This window comes from Carcharhinus amblyrhynchos, chromosome 3, assembly GCF_965287045.1.
Source record: "Carcharhinus amblyrhynchos chromosome 3, sCarAmb.v2.hapA, whole genome shotgun sequence".
Classification (NCBI taxonomy): Eukaryota; Metazoa; Chordata; class Chondrichthyes; order Carcharhiniformes; family Carcharhinidae; genus Carcharhinus; species Carcharhinus amblyrhynchos.
Window position 1 is genome coordinate 108,816,949 of NC_137326.1, and position 20,023 is coordinate 108,836,971.

At 39.3% G+C, this 20,023-nt stretch overlaps 1 protein-coding gene across 5 annotated transcripts in view; it reads right to left on the minus strand.

Moving 5' to 3' along the window:
• The window catches only part of LOC145341003 (arf-GAP with coiled-coil, ANK repeat and PH domain-containing protein 2-like), a 142,331-nt gene that overhangs the window by 63,309 nt on the left and 58,999 nt on the right, over positions 1-20,023 (minus strand). For all 5 annotated transcript variants that reach the window (XM_080185674.1, XM_080185672.1, XM_080185675.1 and 2 more), the window contains exons 7-8: positions 9,929-9,973; positions 3,154-3,249 (exon numbers count right to left, since the gene is read on the minus strand). In XM_080185674.1, coding sequence (XP_080041800.1) covers positions 3,154-3,249; positions 9,929-9,973 — 141 coding nt within the window. The remainder of the gene's footprint in view (positions 1-3,153; positions 3,250-9,928; positions 9,974-20,023) is intronic.

Here is a 20,023-nt window from a genome sequence, read left to right on the forward strand (position 1 = left end):
TTGCCCTATTTAAATTTAAATCTTACATGGTCTTAGATCCATTCCTCTTTTCTTTCAAACAGATTATGAGCACTGCTAGTTCCATCTTCAGTGAGGTAATTAATTAATCCGGTCTCATTGCACACCACTAGGTCTAGTACAGCTGCTGTCTTGTTGATGCTAAAGTGTGCTGGTTTCAGAAACTGCCATGAAGATTCTCTATGAACTCATCATGCAGACTATCTTTGCCAATCTGATTTGTCCAATCTATGTCCATACTGCCATCACCTAAGGCTATCAAATCTTTCCCAAAGGCCCTCCTTACCTATTCCTATATACCCTGTCCTATAGTATTATTGTTGGGTGGGGGCTATAAACCATTCCCACAAGTGAATTTTTACCATTACTGTTTCTCTTCTCTACCAAAACTGATTCTACATCTTGATCTCAAGAACTAAATTCATTTCTCTCGAATGTACCAATGTCATCCTTAACCAACACAGCTATCCCTCCAACTTTTCCTGGCTTCTTGTCCTTCCTCAGCGTCATGTACACATGAATTTTCAGGTTTCAGTCTTTGTCATCCTGAAACCATGTCCCTGTAATGGCTCTCCAATCATACATATTTATTTTTATTTGCGCTGTCAACTTATCTGTTTTGTCACAAATGCTATGTGCATTCAGATGTGGAGCCTTCAGTTCTATCTCTTAACTTGTATTGTAACTTCTAACTTTATCTCTTGGTGCACTCTAAGTTTATATACTCCATTCCTCTCTGCCACACTCTGCTTGTCATTTCCCTAATGTTACCTTGCTCTCCTGCCTTGTCTTTGCTATTTAATACATTATATCTTCCCAAACTTGATCCCTTGCCCTCACTACACCCCTCTGTACCACCCTACTTATATGATTTGGACATAATCCACCATGCATTCCCAACATACGAGGTATGCCAAATAAGGTGGCCTTTACAGCACGTCAGACAAATTATTTATAGTTGACTTAAAAACAGTATTCACAGTTGACAGAACATGCTTGCTCTTCAACTTTTTAATCCCAGTATGACATGCAGCAAGAGCATCTATGAGTCACACTGCAAAATTGAAGTTGAAAGAAAATCAGCTGCAATCCAGTATTTAATTACTTATTTACAAGCAGAGACATCACTGCTGAATGAAACAGTCACATGATACCAATGTAAAAAGATTTTTTTTTCTTTTACTCAATATTACAAGGGAATTACAATACTTAAAAAGAAATTTCAGTGACAATCCATTAGCATGACAGAATACTGGGGAAAGTACTGACATTGCAATATTTTCAAATGTTTTAGGAAATGTTAACATTCCCAAATTTCACAATACCCACAGATAAAGGAAATTGATTACAGTTTCTACATGATGCTGCCATATTTGCAATATGACTAACGTTATCTTAAATTGGAGACAGATGTGGTTAAGCAGTTTTTTTTTTGCTGTTAGCTTTCACAAAAGAGAGATATTTATAATGGTATAATAAGAACATAAGAAATAGGAGCAGGAGTAGGCCATCTAGCCCTTCGAGCCTGCCCTGCCATTCAATAAGATCATGGCTGATCTGTCGTGGCTCAGTTCCACTTTCCCGCCCTCTCCCCATAACCCTTAATCCCCTCTCTTATCAAAAACCCATCAACCCGCGTCTTAAAAATATGTAGCGAGGCAGCCTCCACCACTTCAACGGGCAGAGAATTCCAGAGATTCACCACCCTTTGAGTGAAGAAGTTCCTCCTCAACTCCGTTCTAAACCGCCCCCCTTTTATCTTGAGGCTGTGCCCCCTAGTCCTACTGTCTTTTTTGAGCGGGAAGAGTCTCTCCACCTCTATCCTATCCATCCCATTCATCATCTTATACATCTCAATGAGATCTCCCCTCATTCTTCTAAACTCTAACGAGTACAAGCCCAGTTTATTCAGCCTCTCCTCATAGCTCAACCCCCTCAACTCCGGTATCAGCCTAGTAAACCTCCTCTGCACTCCCTCCAAGGCCAAAATATCTTTGCGCAGGTGCAGCACCCAAAACTGCACACAGTACTCCAGCTGCGGCCTCACCAATGCCCTATACAGCTGCAGCAAAACCTCCCTACTTTTATATTCAATCCCCCTCGCTATGAAGGCCAGCATCCCATTCGCCTTCCTGACCACCTGCTGCACCTGCAAGCTGGGTTTTTGCGACTCATGCACAACGACCCCGAGGTCCCTCTGCACCGTCGCCTGCTGCAGTTTTTCGCCCCGTAAATAATAGTCCTTCCTACCATTCTTCCTACCAAAATGGACCACCTCACACTTGCCAACATTAAATTCCATTTGCCATTTCCTGGCCCATTCGCCCAGCCTATCTAGATCCTTCTGCAGACTCTCCACACCCTCCACACAATTTGCCGTTCCACCAATCTTGGTGTCATCAGCAAATTTTGACACCCTACACTCGGTTCCCTCCTCCAGATCATCTATATAAATGGTAAAAAGCTGAGGCCCCAGCACCGACCCGTGGGGCACTCCACTAGTCACCATCCGCCAATCCGAATAGCACCCGTTGACCCCCACTCTCTGCCTCCTATTTGACAACCAATCCTCTATCCACGCTAACACCCTACCCCCAACTCCATGTCCCTCGACCTTCTGCAATAACCTCTTGTGAGGTACTTTGTCAAACGCCTTCGGAAAATCTAGAAAGACCACATCCACCGGCTCTCCTCTATCCACCGCCCTAGACACATCCTCATAGAACTCCAGTAAATTTGTCAGACACGACTTCCCTTTAATGAAACCGTGCTGCGTCTGCTCTATCAAGCAATTCCCTTCAAGATGCCTTCAAGATAATCTGAACATATAATGCACTCATCAATCTAATCACCTACCCACATCCAGGTGGGTACTCATTGCTCATCTTTTTTCCAAACTCTGACAATCAAGATACATAAAAAACTGCAAATCACCAACCACTGGTTCAGTCCTAAAAATCAAACTTCTTGTTCTCGTTTAACTTCCAATGTCCTATTACCAAAATAGCTCACCCTTGTTCTCTGTTTCCACTGCCTCCAGGTAGCCTGTTGCACAGAATGTGTGCAAAGAGCTTATATTTTAAAAATTTCAATCTAAAATGCATACTGTTTACTGCACTGGTTTCAAACTCTTACCTGAGCTCCCAATTCCTTCATGTAAGGTTCCAGTTCCATAAAGAGGTCATATCCTTGATGAAAGAATGTGAGATGAGCATACATAAAGGACAACATCTAGAAGTGAAATAAAGAAACAAAAGCTTAACCGCCAATACAATCTCTCAGAATAAGATGGAAATAAATTGTACAATCTATAGAATATAATGAACATCAAATGGACACAAGTTTCAGAGTTTTAAATATCTTTAATCAAAATAAATGACTGGCAATCTTAAGACCACCAACTGACATTTTGACAATTACTGAGAAAGGCATAACAATCATTCATGAGTTAAGGTACTATAAATGTTAGCAGCATATGTCACTGCAGCATTAATTTTAAAGTCATGTGCTCACACAAAGAATGCCATTCTGATAATGGTCCTGGCTTTGTATTTGGTCATTGCACCATCAGAAAGGAGGTAGGCAGACCTGGTATTCGTGTTGGAACACCATAAATGATGGGAGATAAGAGTTAAGGCTGGTCTCCCTCATTACCCTTTGGTTTTGCATGAGAGGGAGGTGGTGCAACGATACAACAGAGTGCACCCTGGATCTGTCCAGTGCAAAACCATCACAAATAGTTAACATATAGAGCATGAGCTGATCTTTAATTCCAGAAAAGAATTCTTAGCATATTAACTGTTTGCATATGAAAGAAAAGCAAAAGTACACCTTTAAAAATGCTAGATTACATTTTTAACAAAGCATAACCACTTCTTACAAAAGTGTATATTTCCACATTTTTCATTCAAGGTGACGCTTAATTTCAAATGTTTATTTAAACGATTTAGAGTTGACGGAACAGAATTTGCCCCAATAGTTCTAGATGACTGTAGAACTTTGCACGTGGAAATATCGAATTTTTATTTCACAGAAGTTCATAACCTATTATTCAGATTCCATGACATACAGTGTGCTGGTTACAGGAAGCTTGTAAATTCAGGGAGAAGGATATTCAATGCAGTGGCAGCCATTTTGTTTTACATTTAACAGTCAGTTTGTGTGAACAACTGTTAACTTCTTGCAGTTAATGGAATGACAACAAAGTAAAATCCCAGCATTTCTGCACTGCCATGAAAGATATTTTGCTTTAATTCCAAGGCATTCTTCCAACAATCAAAAGTGCCTGTCAGAATGTGGCAAGTCTATCAATATGGCCTAAGCCACACAGACACAGGCCCTAAATTTGAGAGATATCTTCGGAATTAATCCAACTACTGTGAGCAATCAGCACTTACACGAACAAGGCCAGTTTGATAGATTGGGCAGGATTTCTGGCCCTGTCCAATGTTGAAATTATCTGGTCACACCAAAGGTCAACGAATATTTGGCCTCTAAATTCCCCATGGTGATGGCACCAGAAAATCCCGGTCATTGCTTCCTTGTACCCTGTTTCACACTGACCAATTCTCATGGGAAAGCACCTTACAGACATTCAAATGTTTAAGACGTATCATTTGCCCACCACAGTAAGGTGCAATTTCAAGAAGTAGCCTTCAAATGAAATAGTTTGCATATGTATTACAAGAACTTAAAAGGGTTCTGTTTTCAGGAAACCCAGTTGCATGTTTGTATATTGAACGCACGATGGGCTGTGACATAGTTGTTTGAAAGTCATTGCTTGTGGTTTCAACATGTCCAACACCTTCACAGTTCTCTATTGAAGCACAAAGTCGCAAAACACAATCAGATATTGCCACACAATGTTAAGCTCAAGTTAATTTGAAGGAGACAGAATCTAGAAATCAAGAATATAGCAGAAGTAAAGTAGGATGAAGCCAGAGGTTTGTGAATTAAGAGAAATATTAATCTCAAACTGAAGAGTTCAGAAGAATACGAAAATGCAGAGGTGTATGGAGTTGAAGGTTAGCATCAAGATGAGCTATGCTATGATGTGCAACTGGACACCTTTTTTCATAATTAATGCTCATGTAAGGTAAGAGTTTGACTCTCCATAATTTAATGCTAGTAGAACATTAGGCTCACACAATCTCCATGTTTAATTTAGACAAGAGATATCACAGAGCAAGTAACTCTCCAAATGCGTGGAGTACAAGATATGGACTGATACAGGTTCACAGTGTATCTAGGGGCAATACATTTATACTAAGTGCCAGAAATTTGAATCTCTGACAACAAAGTTCCTGTACTTCAATGAGCAACTAGCCACATTTAGCAAAATCAGGGGATGGAGGCTTCTGGTAATCTCCAGACAAGATTACCCAAGAATCAGTACCCAAATGCTAATACACTATCCTTGTGTCCCAAGGGGAAGAGGAGATGAATGTATGCCGAATGAACAACAGGATGCAGGATTCAGGTTGCAAGGAGCTCCCAAGTTACTGGAACCATCCAGTAATAAATATTTCAGATATTTGACACTCAGATGAAGGTCCATTCTTCTGAAGAATCTATTATGATCTGGCATGCTTTTGGTACATAGAGCCAGGGTAATGATGACAGAACTGTCAGGCTTGCTATTATCGATCAAACTGGCAAAGGTACCAAAGGAATAGGGTGACAGAGCAAAACAAAAGTTGGTGAAAAGACCACATTACACATCAATTTGGATGAGACAAGTATAAAACAGTGCAAACTGCAAGCAGAGTGAGCTGAAAGAGGTTTGGTGAACAATGAGTTGGGGGAAGGAGTTATTTTTTTCTCCCTACTTTTTTTTGCTTCAGTGCAGCAGCAGAAGTTGGTTGATGAGTACCAGAAAATCAATAAGGAATCAAGAAACGTATAGCCCTTAGTTGTATGTGGTACTAGCACTTAATAATTACATTCCTATGTATAGTGCAAGTTAATAATTCTAACTTAAGTAACTCAGCAACATAAGCAACCCCAATGGCAGGACAGCTGTGGAACGTGGGAACACCTGGACACCAAAAAAATCCAAGGCAAACAGGCCTACAGAAAGTGTAAGCAGCTGGAGGAATTTCAGGTTGGAGTAAAAGCTTCAGAAGCAAAACGGCTTTTTGCAATCTAAGACTTTTGTGAATTGACTGGATGATTGGTTCAAACTGCACCTTCCCATACTCAGTTGCTCCTCGGAGATCTGGAAGCCAAACTGCAGACACTATACAACACAAGGGGGAGAAATACCAGAACATTTTGCACCAAAAAATAGTCACATGTCTTAGACTAGGGCCTTATTTTTTGGTCAGTGATGGACAGGAGTGTGTGACCTTGCCTGAGGCACTTAAGGGGGACCAGGTAGACAGTAATGGAGGTGCCTCACGACTTTGCAGTTGTCGAACAGGTTTGAGGTGTTTGCAGCCTATGTAGATGAAAGCAGGGTGAATGACTAGACTGTCTGTGGTCCTGTGGCATAGGAAGCCATTCAAGCAAGGACAGCACAAAAGGAAAGGTAGTGGTAGTAGGGGACAGAATAATCAGAGGAAGAATCCAGTAGTCTGTGTTGTCTGCCCACTTCAGTGGTCACGGGCATTCCGCCTCTGACCTTCGGGTAAGCATTCTCCAAGGCGGCCTTCACGACTCACGACACACGACAGCGCAGAGTCGCTGAACAGAGACCGATAGCCAAGTTCCGCACACATGAGGACGGTCTCAACAGGGATCTTGGGTTCATGTCGCACTATCTGTAACCCCCGTGACTTGCCTGGGTTTGCAAAACCTCACTTACTGTACTGTCTGGAGACAATAAACATCTCTTTAACCTGTGATCAGTGCTCCTTCCACTCACATTGTCAGCCACTTCAGGTCTTGAACAGCAGGTTAGGTGTAAGGATTCGCATTCTAATCAGTAATCTCTAAACTGTCTGTGCTTTATATGCTCTGTCTGAGGCCAGAACTCTCCATTCACCTGACGAAGGGGCTAACCCCGAAAGCTTATGAGCCTATTATCAAATAAATCGGTTGGACTAAAACCTGGTGTTGTCAGACTTTTTACTGTGTTTACGCCAGTCCAATGCCGGCATACCCACATCTTGTCTGCCCAGTGCCAGGGTTCAAGGAAGGATAGATCTAGTCACTGTGGTCTATGTAGGTACTAATAAGAAAGAGGACCTGCACAGAGAATGAGGGGTGCTGGCACAAAATTAAAAAGCAGAACCTCAAAAAGGTAATAATCTCTAGATTATGAGTCACCAGCAATTTTGCACATTATGGCCACAGCAGATGTTAATTGCTGAGCAAAACAAATCCCAGAGGAAACTTAACTTACTGACCATACTCTGTATTCTGAAAACAAGTACTGAGCTCAGTGGCAAGAAGTCCAGTAACATTTTTGATATCTTCAAATTAAGAGTAACAGGTTTATTAATAATAATAAAAGAAAGCTTAAGCACACAAGAATACAGTTACACAGCTAAAATTTGTCTGACAAAAACATTCCCCCACAAAAGATTCACAAGCAAACACCTTCCAGGCAAAATTCCCTTAAAGATATTTAACTATAAAAATCCAGTTTACCCAAGGCAAAGCTGTCACTTTATTAAGATATACCACACAATCTCAAACTTTCTTCCATTCTGCTGTGAAAATCGAAACAAAATTACCTTCTGCAGTGCCAGGCTTTTCTAGCTTGATTGGATGGACGGCTGATTCAAACTGCACCTTCTCCCAGCTCAGCTGTTTCTAAGAAATCTTCCTGACACAGCCCACCTCAAATCAGTTCAACAATTCTCCTTAAATACACTTTCCCTTTCATCTCCAATTCCATTGTTCTCAGCATTTCCTTGAAATTATCTTTTCCAAAATATAAAAATCTTTCACATCTTTTCTATTACCCTCATTTTTGCATTCAAATAAAATTTACTACACGCTCCTTGTTTACTTATGAAGCCTTTGCAATCTATAAAAGCCCTTTCATGCCCTTTGAAAACAGTTTCAGAGATAGGAAATGATAAAGGCAGGAAGTCACTTGTGGGAGTGATGCACAGACCCCCTAACAGTAACCACACAGGGGGACTTGGTATATAGGAAAAATCATGGGAGCTTGTCAGAAAGGTGTGGTAATAATTGTGGGGGATTTTAATCTACACAGTGACTGGAAAAATCAGATGGGAAAAGGTAGCCTAGATGAGGAAACACTCAATGAACGTTTTCAGGATAGTTCCTTGAACAGCAGGTTCTGGAACCAACTAGAGAACAGGCTTTAGTAGATTTGGTATTATGTAAAGAGACAGGATTAATTAATAACCTCATAGTGAAGGCATCCCTAAATAGCAGTGATCATAATTGCATTTTACATTCAGTTTGAGAGAGAGGAGTGAATCTAAGATTAGTATTTTAAACTTAAATTATTAGGGCACGAAAGCCAAGCTTGCTGAAGAAAACTGGTAAATTGAGTTAAGGGTTAAACTAACAGAGATGCAGTGGTAGACATTTAAGGAATTGCAGAAGACACTGAAAATACACATTCCAACGAGAAAGAAAGTTTAAGGGAAGGTCACACCAGCTAACTAAAAATAGTAAAAAAAAACAAAGAATGACTAAAAGATTAATGGGGAGGGAAAAATTAGAATACAGGAGAAACTGGCTAGCAATATAAAGACAGTTAGAGTTTCTATAGATACTTTAAAAAGAAAAAAGTTAAAGTGGGAAGTGTTGATCCTACAGAAAGTGAGATTAGGTCATTAATAATGGGAAATATGGCACTGGCAGAGGAATTGAACTGGTATTTTGCATGTCTTCACTACAGAGCATAGATGTAACATCCCAGAAATATGTATATGTCAGGAAATGGAGAGGGAGGAATTCAAGAAGGTTACAATCACCAGGAAAGTGGCACTGAATAAACTGTTGGAGTTACAGGCTGACAAGTTCCCAGATTCTGATGGACTTCCTAGGGTCTAGTGAAATAGCTGATGTGTTGGTTTGAATTTTTCAAAATCCCCTAGATTCAGGAAAGGTTCCATTAGATTGGAAAATAACAAATGTAACTCCTTCCTTCAAAAAGGGAGCAAGACAGAAAGCAGTAAAATATAGGTCAGTTGCTCAAACACTGGTAATGGGAAAATGTTAAAAGCCATTTGTGGATATTCTGGAGGAAAATGAAGAGAGAAATGGAGGTTGGTGATCCACTATGAAGAATCCAAGAGGCAAGTGGAAAGGAGAAAAAGAAAATCAACAAACAATTGGAAGGCCACAAGGGCTTACGGTTCACATTACAAAATGACTTGTCAAAGATGGGAAGGCTATATCAAAATAATGACCTCGCCTGATTCAAATCAGCATCATTATTACAACAAGAATAAAAAGCGATGACGGTAGAGTTAAATCCATCTGTTAGTAACATTTTAGAACACCCTGCAATATCATTTTGCACAGAGAAATGTCTTTTCCACAGAATCAAACTTATATAAACAGCTTCATTTTTCATAATATAATTTCAATATTAAGATTACTTTATTGAAAGTACATTTAAACAAAGATTTGAAAGATGAGAGTACTGTTATTTTGCAAAGTCACTGACATAAACGATTAAAATTCCACTGCAGACATTAGTCTCAACATTGCTTACAATACATAAATTTTAAACATGACTCCTCTAAAAGTTCAGACTTCAAGTTTAAAACTTTGCACTTATACTTTTTAAAAACTTGATCAAGACTTTTTGACTGCAACTGTGCTAATTCAATTAGAAAAAACTATACTTATGCTGAACATAAATTTATCATGGCTACAATGACATTAAAAGCAAAAATGACATCCAGTGAGGTTATCTAAACAAGCTTAAGAATTAAAAAAACACCAGCCAAATGACTTTTAGATAACAAAGGCTTACCGATTTTAAAATCTCAGATCTTCTCTTTGACTGAAGGACATTGATCTGATAGGGAACAAAAATGTACAAATATTGTATTAACATCTGATGCAAGTTATATTTGTTAGCATTGATCTAGTAACAAAGCAGCCCAGGCAAGAAAAAAAACTAAGACTCGTTGCTTGAAATGCTTTACTTACTAGAATGCAAGGTTATTAAAGGTTCCTTCATTGCCCAATTTGAGACAAAAGTAACAAATGCGATCTGATCTTCATTTCAATCAAATCATGAAGTTCACTTCAGTGTGTATCATAATTATTATAGAATTCCAAATTTGGGGTGAATTTCAGGAATTTCCTCCCACCATACAGGTATCCCTGTTTAAAGCACATTGTATTAGCACATTTTCATTTGTGTGATTTGTAAATCGGAGAACTTAACCTGGATAGTGTTGCTTCCATTTTCATCATAGTGTGAATAAGCAAATGTACCAATAAAACAGTATATTTGGACATGGTCAGTCTGTTTCTAACTGCTTTTCTCAAAGTTGCTCATGAACCCCTTGCTCTCTCTTGTTTGGCACCCCTCTTCCAACTCCTTGTGTTTTCTTCTATCCCCCCCTTACTGCCTATTTGGCTCCTTTCTCAACTCCCACACTCCCTCCTGCTCTTGTCCCAACTCCCTCAAATCCATCCTGTTGCTCCGTCCCCTTCCTGTGAAGAGGGGCAGCGAGAAGGAACCTGCGAGTCAGAAGTGGAAGCAGCAAATAGGAGGGAACATGGTCGGCAGATGAGGGAAGTAGTGAGCAGGCGATAAGACATGGGAGTGCTAAGTTGGTAAGGTTCACGGTCGAAAGAGGATTTTGAAGCCAGTTAGGTTCAGTGCAGCCATCTGGTTTATTGTAAAAGTTTAGGTTAGAGACATAACACTGCCCATCACCCCATCCCCCACTCCCTTATTGCATGGTTTCTTATGGAAGATTGATTTTCAATTAGCACATGTTGTTTAGGAATACGTCAGGAGTGCTAAACAAGAGATAGCTGGAGCTTCAAGTTATCTTTAATGTTGGGTTAAATGAATTGTTCCTTCATAAATCTTATTTATAACCAATTTCAATCCCCTAATGTGACATTTATGCACAGACATGTTATAAATACAGTTGAGTATACGGAAACACAAAATCATTATTCTCAAGTTTGTTCCACCAACAAAAGATAGAAAAATATTATCCTGGTTTCATGTCCATGTGACTTCTTCAGAGCCCTGGGAAATGGCTTATTCTGCCTTATAACGTTTTGGAATCTGATTCCCCTCCACAGATGCTGCCAAAGCTGCTGGGTTTACCCAGCATTTTCTGGTTTTACTTCAGTTTTCCAGCATCCACAATATTTTGTTTTTATTTTAGTGAATAACTTTTTATTTGGAAACAAAACTGGTAGTACTTGAGCTCCTGATGGACAGAGAAACCCCTTCAGACTGCTATCAGAATGGATAGGGGCAAGCTATTATAAATACAAATCCACCTCCCCTTTACATAGAGCATAACTTGAACATTAATTCAGTAAAATCAAAGCATTATGTTTTTACTTAGTAGGAATCTCAATATTACTCACTTAATTTGGGATCTGAGATTTCTGGTTCAAATGAAAAGTCTCAGAGGGAGGAAAAGTTTAAACAGTAGCTTGAGAACAGCTCAACAAGGACCTGACTTGGCGTCAGTAGGTCAAAGAATCAGAATATGCTATTTTGCTGCTTGTTGTGCTGATTGAGATAACTTTAGAACCAAAAATGTGCGAGCTGACCTCATGCCCCTTCTCGATCATTATCTTGTCAATACGACATTTATGGCGGATGCTTTATTTTTTTCCGTGGAAACTGTATTTATTTTTCCTAAGTGGCTTGACCTTAACTGAAAACTGCTTGAATTAAATTCAATAAACAATCAACTGCTCGTGTACCTGTTAACAACCTCAGATATTTACTTCTGGCAAATGGTTTTCACCCTCCCTTGTCTGTTAGCACCACATCACATGTCCACCATCTTACCCCTCCCACTCCTTGGGTTTGGTTCCTTATAATGAATTCAGTGGGCCTCAGCCAAAACACAGCCTATATTACTTGTCCTACTCTATCACCCATCTCTGGGGTCAATAAGTTCCTCTTTTGCTTTTAAACAGCACTTATTACAACATAGTCTATTTATACTGAAATAAATCATTTTTCCACATCCAGCTGTGTTGGAATAGGGGAGAGATAGGATAGATGGACTGAAGGGATATGAAGCCACACAAAAGAGGAGGGCACACAGTGATGAAAACGGGAGGGTCTTGGGAAGGGACAGGGAGCACACATCAGGTAAAGGAATGCAACATCCATCAATGGATATTGCTCTCTGAACCAAAGCCTCTGGGGAAAGAGGGAGAACCGCAGAGAGGGAGAAAGATTTAACATAATAGATTTCAAAGTTTATGTTCACTATTTCTGTAAAACTGTAAACTGTTTTGCCTCTGTACTGATATCTCAAATTTCACTGGAAAGCAACCTAAAAAAAAAGTGCAGTTCACTACCTTAAAAAAAAAATCCCATTTGCAAAACAAATTGGAGGATGACTTTGGGTTTTGATTGTCCATTTTCCTTATCTCTGGAGTCACTGGGCATGTGCTATTTCCTCAGACAGGAACTACTCTGCACTCTTCACTATGTTTTTAGCTGTTCAGTAATGAGAACAGCATTTTTGGTGACATGCTTGAAAATGAAGAGAAAAGAGCAAATCACACAGCAAAATAGAATACAACAAAACAGGAGAGAATGAGCAGAGGACGAATAGGGTTTTGTCATAAGGAAGACAGAAATGAGAACTCAAAACCTAAGATTTAAGGACAAAAGGAAAAAAAATACAATGACAAGGAGCAAAACAAAATGAACTGCTGTAAGCAATAGGAATAATAATTTATAAATTATTAGTTTGAGTACTCAACAACATTTCTACTGCTACCTTTGTACTAATGCACATCAAAACAAATAGGTAAATGTATAACTTTAGAATCAGGTCATGATCTGACTCAGAAAAGCACTTACGTTAGATCCACTGCAGGAGACCAGCACCCCACTGAGGCTTGGCAACCGAAGGAATATAATTTCAGACTAGGACTGTTGTATCACATGCGCACATGTGGGCAACCTGAATAACTACAGTTTCTTCCCTTAAACTACTTAAGACCAATACCGGGCACACCAGAATACTCAACTATTTCAGAAAAAAGGTGCTGCTTCAGAGAGAAAAAAAATTAAAGTTCAAGGGATAAAAAAAAATCAGAAAACAAGCACAAAGCTCTGTACTACCTGTGAACAATGTCATGGGTAAGCTGACAAAGTTCAAAGATTGGAACACTCTGACTAGAGAATCTCACTTTTATTATCATTGAAACTTCAAGGTAGAATTTTTTTGCAAATATTCTCTTGACCACCCATCATTACTGCAACTGTGCATAGCAGAAAACAGTGAGAACAGCTGTTTGCACTGTTCCTCCAAAGTTTGCTCTCACTTTCCATTGACACTGGAAGAAACCCAGCGAAAATGCGAGGAGTTTCCTTCAGTTTAATTATGGTATATAATAGGCTTGCTCATCTGGACATTTCAACTGACTAAGTTAACATTTCCGAGCTTAATATACCCATTTTCAATGTAAATTACATGTTTCTATGTCCATTTTACAAACTGTTTTCCCTATCTGTAAAGTACTTCATGGCTAATTATGGAGCCTCGATTCTGCTACTGCATGTTCCACCAGCAGGTGGCAATCATAACATAAGAACATAAGAAATAGGAGCAGGAGTAGGCCATCTAGCCCTTCGAGCCTGCCCCGCCATTCAATAAGATCATGGCTGATCTGTCGTGGCTCAGTTCCACTTTCCCGCCCTCTCCCCATAACCCTTAATCCCCTCTCTTATCAAAAACCCATCAACCCGCATCTTAAAAATATTTAGCGAGGCAGCCTCCACCACTTCAACGGGCAGAGAATTCCAGAGATTCACCACCCTTTGAGTGAAGAAGTTCCTCCTCAACTCCGTTCTAAACCGCCCCCCCCCTTTATCTTGAGGCTATGCCCCCTAGTCCTACTGTCTTTTTTGAGCGGGAAGAGTCTCTCCACCTCTATCCTATCCATCCCATTCATCATCTTATATACTGTTCTGAAAAGGAACAATCTCAAGGAATTTCATCACTGTTATTCCAAATGGAATGATTTTTCTTGCAAAACGCAAGTGTTTTGTCAAAATAAATTGAAATAGCTGCATATGTAATTTTCTTAATTTTTTTTAAAAAAGGGCAGCATGGACAAGTTGGGCCGAAGGGCCTGTTTCTGTGCTGTAAACCTCTATGACTATAATACAATTAAAGAGATGCTATCTTGTTGTGGTTGTCCATTGCAAGATCAGTGATGAATCGTTTTCCTACAAAGCAACTATCATGTTGCCCTCTTCAAACCTTTTCACATCAAACTCAAAGTATTTATGCAATCTGCTCCAAAGATTCTGTCAATTGAGGTCTAGTAACCAATAATCCTTGTATAGAAGACTTTTACGACTATGCAGTGTTTTAAACCGGAATAAAATGAAAATTCTATTTGAAATTTACAATCACACAACGAGAGTTGTAGCTGGGGTAATATACTAATATGTTTTTCTCTCTAATACTAAAGTCAAAATCGAGAACTTGCTCGGAGGGTTATGCTGCAGAAAGCCAGAGGCTGATGAGATGTAGTCAAGTGACAAGAGAGGAGATCCAAGAGGAAAGAAAGTGTCTCAGGTTTCCAGAGTCAATGTTGAGTGGCTCGATCATCTAGCTCTGTAATTTACACCTCTGCCACCTGTGGGAAGGACTGTTGCTCGAAAATAGAAACTCTTCAGTTACTCAATGTTCGGTATGAAAAAGTGACCGGCACTGTCTTTCAAGAAGAAAGCTGTCATAACGTTCAGGCATAGCTCATACTCCTCATGATCTCCCACACTGCAACTTTCTGGCTCAAATTCATACTCCCACACGCGACAGATGCCAATTGCTTCCACGTGGAGCAAGTGAGAAAATACCCTTATGGTGCCTTCCGCTGACTGAACTGAAAACAGTAGTCATTGGAGGGCTGGTAGCAAATTCAGCCAGCAGATAAGCAAGCAAAATTCAAAAAAGTGAGACTTTTGTCACAAAACTTATTTTGTAAAATTATAGAAGCTGTAACAAAAGAAAAGCTCCATGCCTGGCATCAATGGTTTAAAATAAAGGCAGAGATTAATCTCTCAAGCAACATTCTATGAAATACTGCTCTCATCAGGTCTGCTTCCTATTGCAGGATTATTCTGCTGGTATCACAGATGCAAGATATGATAACAATACTGTCAAGTGAACATACGAATTAAGAGTAAACCACTCGACCCCTTGACCTGTTCCAACATTCAAAAAGATCATGGCTGATCCGATTGTAACTTCAATCCCACATTCTTGCTTATCCCTGGCAACCTCTTAACCATTTTGTTAATCAATGAACAATCCAGTTCAGCCTTAAAAATATTTAAAGTGTCTGCTTCCACTGCCTTTTGAGGAAGTCTTTGCCAGAGACTCATGACGAATGAAATTCTCCTTGTCTCGCTTCTAAGTAAGTGATAAGTGACCCCTTATTTTTAAACAATGACACTAAGTTCTAGATTTTCTGACAAAAGGAAATAGCCACTCCATGTCCATCCTGTCAATGCAGCTCAGGACCTTAAAAGTTTTGATCAAGTTGATTTTTATACTTCTCACCTATAGTGGATACAAACATAACCTCTGATCTTTCCTCAAATGACAACACGCCCATTCTTTGTAAATGTCTGGCAAACCTTCTCTGAATGACTAATGCATTTACACCTTAAAGAAGATGACCAATACAGTGCACAATAGATGTGGTCTCACCCTGCACAACTAAAGCATTATCTCTGATATTTTTGTAGTAAATTTCCCCTCACAGTAAATTATAATATTCACTTAGCTTTCCTAATTACTTACTGCAACTGCATACTAGTCTTTTTTGATTCACGTGCAAGGACACTTAGATCGTCTATACCTGAATTTTACCATCACTCATAATTAAGTAAATTTCTTTTGTATTCTCACTGCCAAGATGGACAACTTCACATCAGCCCACACTATATTCCATTTGCCTGCACTTTGCCCACTGTGATGCTAGTTTTACCTTTAAGAGATGTATTTTTTTCCCCAAATCTCTGCAGTTATACAGCTTTGGGTTTTTTTTTTTAAAAAACTGTTGCCTAGTTGTCTGCTAGTAGTCCTTTCATTGCTTCTTCAATGGTTCAAATGAGGTTTTGTTTATTTTTAATTTGGGCTTAATGCATCGACTTGGAATTCATGACTGGGTGGCAGGTCATGTGGTTCAAACAGTTTTTTTTCATAGTCATAGTCAATTCAAGGTTTCACATTCAGTTTGGTTGCAAGCTGCTGTTTTAGTTAGGTACTCGGGCATCAGACTGAAAAGCAGTGTCGTCCGTTCCCCCCCCCCCCCACCCCGGTATTGGAAATTCTGCTAGTTAGCTGGAAACGGGTATTCTTGTCTTCCTAGAGTGAAAATTTTGCTGTTTGCTAGTTCGGACCTACAGTCTCTCTCTCTCCCCCCGTGGTGTTTTGGGAAACAGTTCTGACGTCAAGCTTGTCTGCATGTGTATCAAGAGAACTGCAGTATCCAACCAAAGGACTAAGTTCCAGCATTACGTGAGCATTTGTATTGTGTGTTAAACTCGTGGCAAGGGTTCTGTTTGGTTGAAATATTCAATATATTTGTTAAGGTTTACATAATGTCATGATTGTTTTTTTTCTTGTTTGTAACTGGTAAAAGTTATTGCTAATTTTCTTTCTACACATGTTAACTGCGCTCTCAAAAACTTTGTTTGATAAAAGCTCCCTAGTGGGTCAGTTGAATCATGCCTAAAGTGAAACATCTCATGCTTACTCTAGCCAAATTCAAAAATTCATTGACTTATGGTCCAGACGGATTTCATAAAACACTTGAGTTTCTGACCTGAATTATGACACCAAAACACTTATTTACATCACTTTATAGCCTCCTTATGCTCCCTTCATAATTCCTACCTTTGTCGTTAGCAAATTTAACTACCATATCTTCAATCCTTTCAGCCAAGTAACTTGTATAAATTGCAAAAGTACTGATGCTTATGGTACACCACCCTTCCAACCAGAGAAAAACCCATTTATGCCAAATCTTGTTTCCAGTTAGCCAACCTTCTATCCATGTCAATTTGTTACTTCTAACTATGAGTTTTTATTTCCCAAAACAACCTTTGATGTGACAGCCTATCAAATGCTTTCAGGAAATTTAAGTATACAGTACATCCACTGGTTCCCCTTTATTGTAGAAAGCTCCCCGTATCGTTATCGTTCCCCTTTACGTAGAAAGCGGGAAATTGGAACTGATCCACTTCAGATCAGCCATGAACTTACTGAATGGCGGGGCAGGCTTGAAGGGCTAGATGGCCTACTCCTGCTCCTATTTCTTATGTTCTTATCCACAGCACATGACTCCTTCAAAGAACTCCAATAAATTTGTTAAACATGATTTTCCTTGTACAAAACCAAGTTGACTCTGCCTGATTGCCTTGAATTTTTCCAAGTGGCCTGCTGAAACATCTTTAATAATGGCTTCTAACATTTTCTCTATGACAGATAAAGTGGCATGATGTTCTGTGATTATTAAAATGTAATAACAAATAAAAAAGAAAATGAGGCAAAATTTGGTTAATGCCCTTTTTTGGGTGTAATTACTAACAGCAATGTTATTTGTGCTGTGAGTTTCAAGATTTGCCCTCAAGTTAGCCCAAGAACGATGGGTTTAGCAGGCTCATATAATTCTGGAAACAGAGGCTTACATTTATATATACCAGCATGAGGCCCCTTACACACGCATTCAGCTAATTTTAGGCTGCTGCTAAGAGCATCTGAAAAATTGGCAGACCCAACAAAGGGTCAAATGTACTTCCAGAGCTTTTGGGATACAGGAGATGACAGAGGACAATCCAATTTTTCCTGATAATGTTTGAGAAAGCACATACATAAATAAACTCTATACAGCACAAAAATGCCATCCTAAACACTGGCAGGCATCAATTTCAGATATCAGTAGGAACTTTTATTTTGGAAATAATTCAATGTAGAAAATGTCACTTTTTATAAATATTTTCACAATCCCAAGACCAAATTACTGATCTTTAAGATTAGACTTCGGCGATATTAAAATATAGCAGCTCATGATGCAATGCATATAAAAATACATACTAGAAAAAAGCGGGAGATATGACTACACAAACTTGGGAAATTTTGGGTGAATCAGCTAGATACAAAACAGCGCTTCTAAATTATGACTCACTGAGGTAACCATAGAATCATTGCAGTGCAGGAGTCCATTCAGCTCATTGAGTCTGCACCCAGGCCCTATTCTCGTAGCCTCACGTATTTATCCTTCCAATCCCTCTGACACTAAGGGACAATTTAGCATGGTCAATCAACTTAAGTTACACATCACTGAACTGTAGGAGGAAACTGCAGCACCCTGAGGGAACCCACACAGACATGTGGGTTCTTAGAGCGACACTCCAAAAGTTTGTTACACCAAATAAACCTGTTGGACTTTAACCTGGCGTTGTGAGACTTCTTACTGTACTTATCCCAGTCCAACATCAGCATCTCCACTACATGTCCTTTGAAACAACATTTGTCTTGTTGTGCTTCCTGTGACAGCATTTAAGCAGGTTTTCTCCACCTCAAAATTTTAAATGCTAAATTAATTTATAATGCTACAAAACAAAAGTGAGATCTTCCAAGCCTTGAAAAATCAACCAATAAATGTCCAGACTGCTGCCCAAAATGTTCTCACTTATTACTTTGTCTCCCTGTAGTAAAATGGAATCAATTTGTAGCTTCTGCTAGGTTTAATATTCTATTTAAAAAATCAATGTGTATGTCAAAAATTAAGTAGGAAAGGACCATTATGGAAATGTTTAAAAAAGAAACCCTACATATTAAATCAAGGTACTTTCTGACAAAAACCTAAAGTACCTGTTGCATTCTCTAACTAAGGGACTGGATTAGCCATCCAGCTGCAACAAGTCAAGTCAATTTTCTAGTATTCAAATAAATAAAGTTTGTATCTGATGTGTGCATAAAGGTCTCACACATGAATCCCAAAGGAGTTTAGAGATTTCTTTCTTTTTAGAAAAACATGTCAAATTGTATTGAGTAGCTATAGATGATAAAGGACAGTGCTATGCAAGGATATGGCAAATAGCCTCAGGAGGTTGTGCAGTCTAGTTGAAAAGATGCAATGGTATGAAGTGCAGTGTGTCAAGAAACATACTGAATGATGACGCCACACTCCATTGTGTTTTGCTAATTTAAAGACTTTGCTGAACAAAATGATTTTTGAAATATGAAAAACCATGCATAATGAAGCAAAGGGGAAAAATGATGAATATGATTTCATCAACTTTGTTTCCAGTTTTCACTCTTCTCTCATCTTCACACATTCCATCGCATACTCTTCTCTTCTCACTTTCACGTGGTCCATTTACTACTTTTCCCTTCCTCAAGTTCTCTAGACTTGATTTCTGAAAAAAGGCTATTGTCAAGAAATCCCAATGCACCTGATTCTGGAGCAGAGGCCAAGAACTACGAGTCTCAGCATGCCATAGGTGGTTTCGTACACGTGCCAAACAGGAGCAAGCAAACCATGCTTGGCCGAGCATGTTATGGCAAGGGTAGATAATTTTTTGAACAGTAAAAGGAACGAAAGGTTATGATGAGCGGGCAGGCAAGTGGAGCTGAGTCCACAAAAGAATCAGCCATGATCTTACTGAATGGTAGAGCAGGCTTGAGGGGCCAGATGGCCTACTCTTTGTTCTCATGTTCTGATGTGTAGTTTTATCATCCAGGGACATGGGCCTAGTGTGCCTGTATAAAAGTAAAACAGTGAGAAAACCCCGAGCACCTGACCAAGGAGTGGGACAACATAACTGGCAAAGAGACCCAGATATTGAACAGCAAGACTGGACAGGAATGGT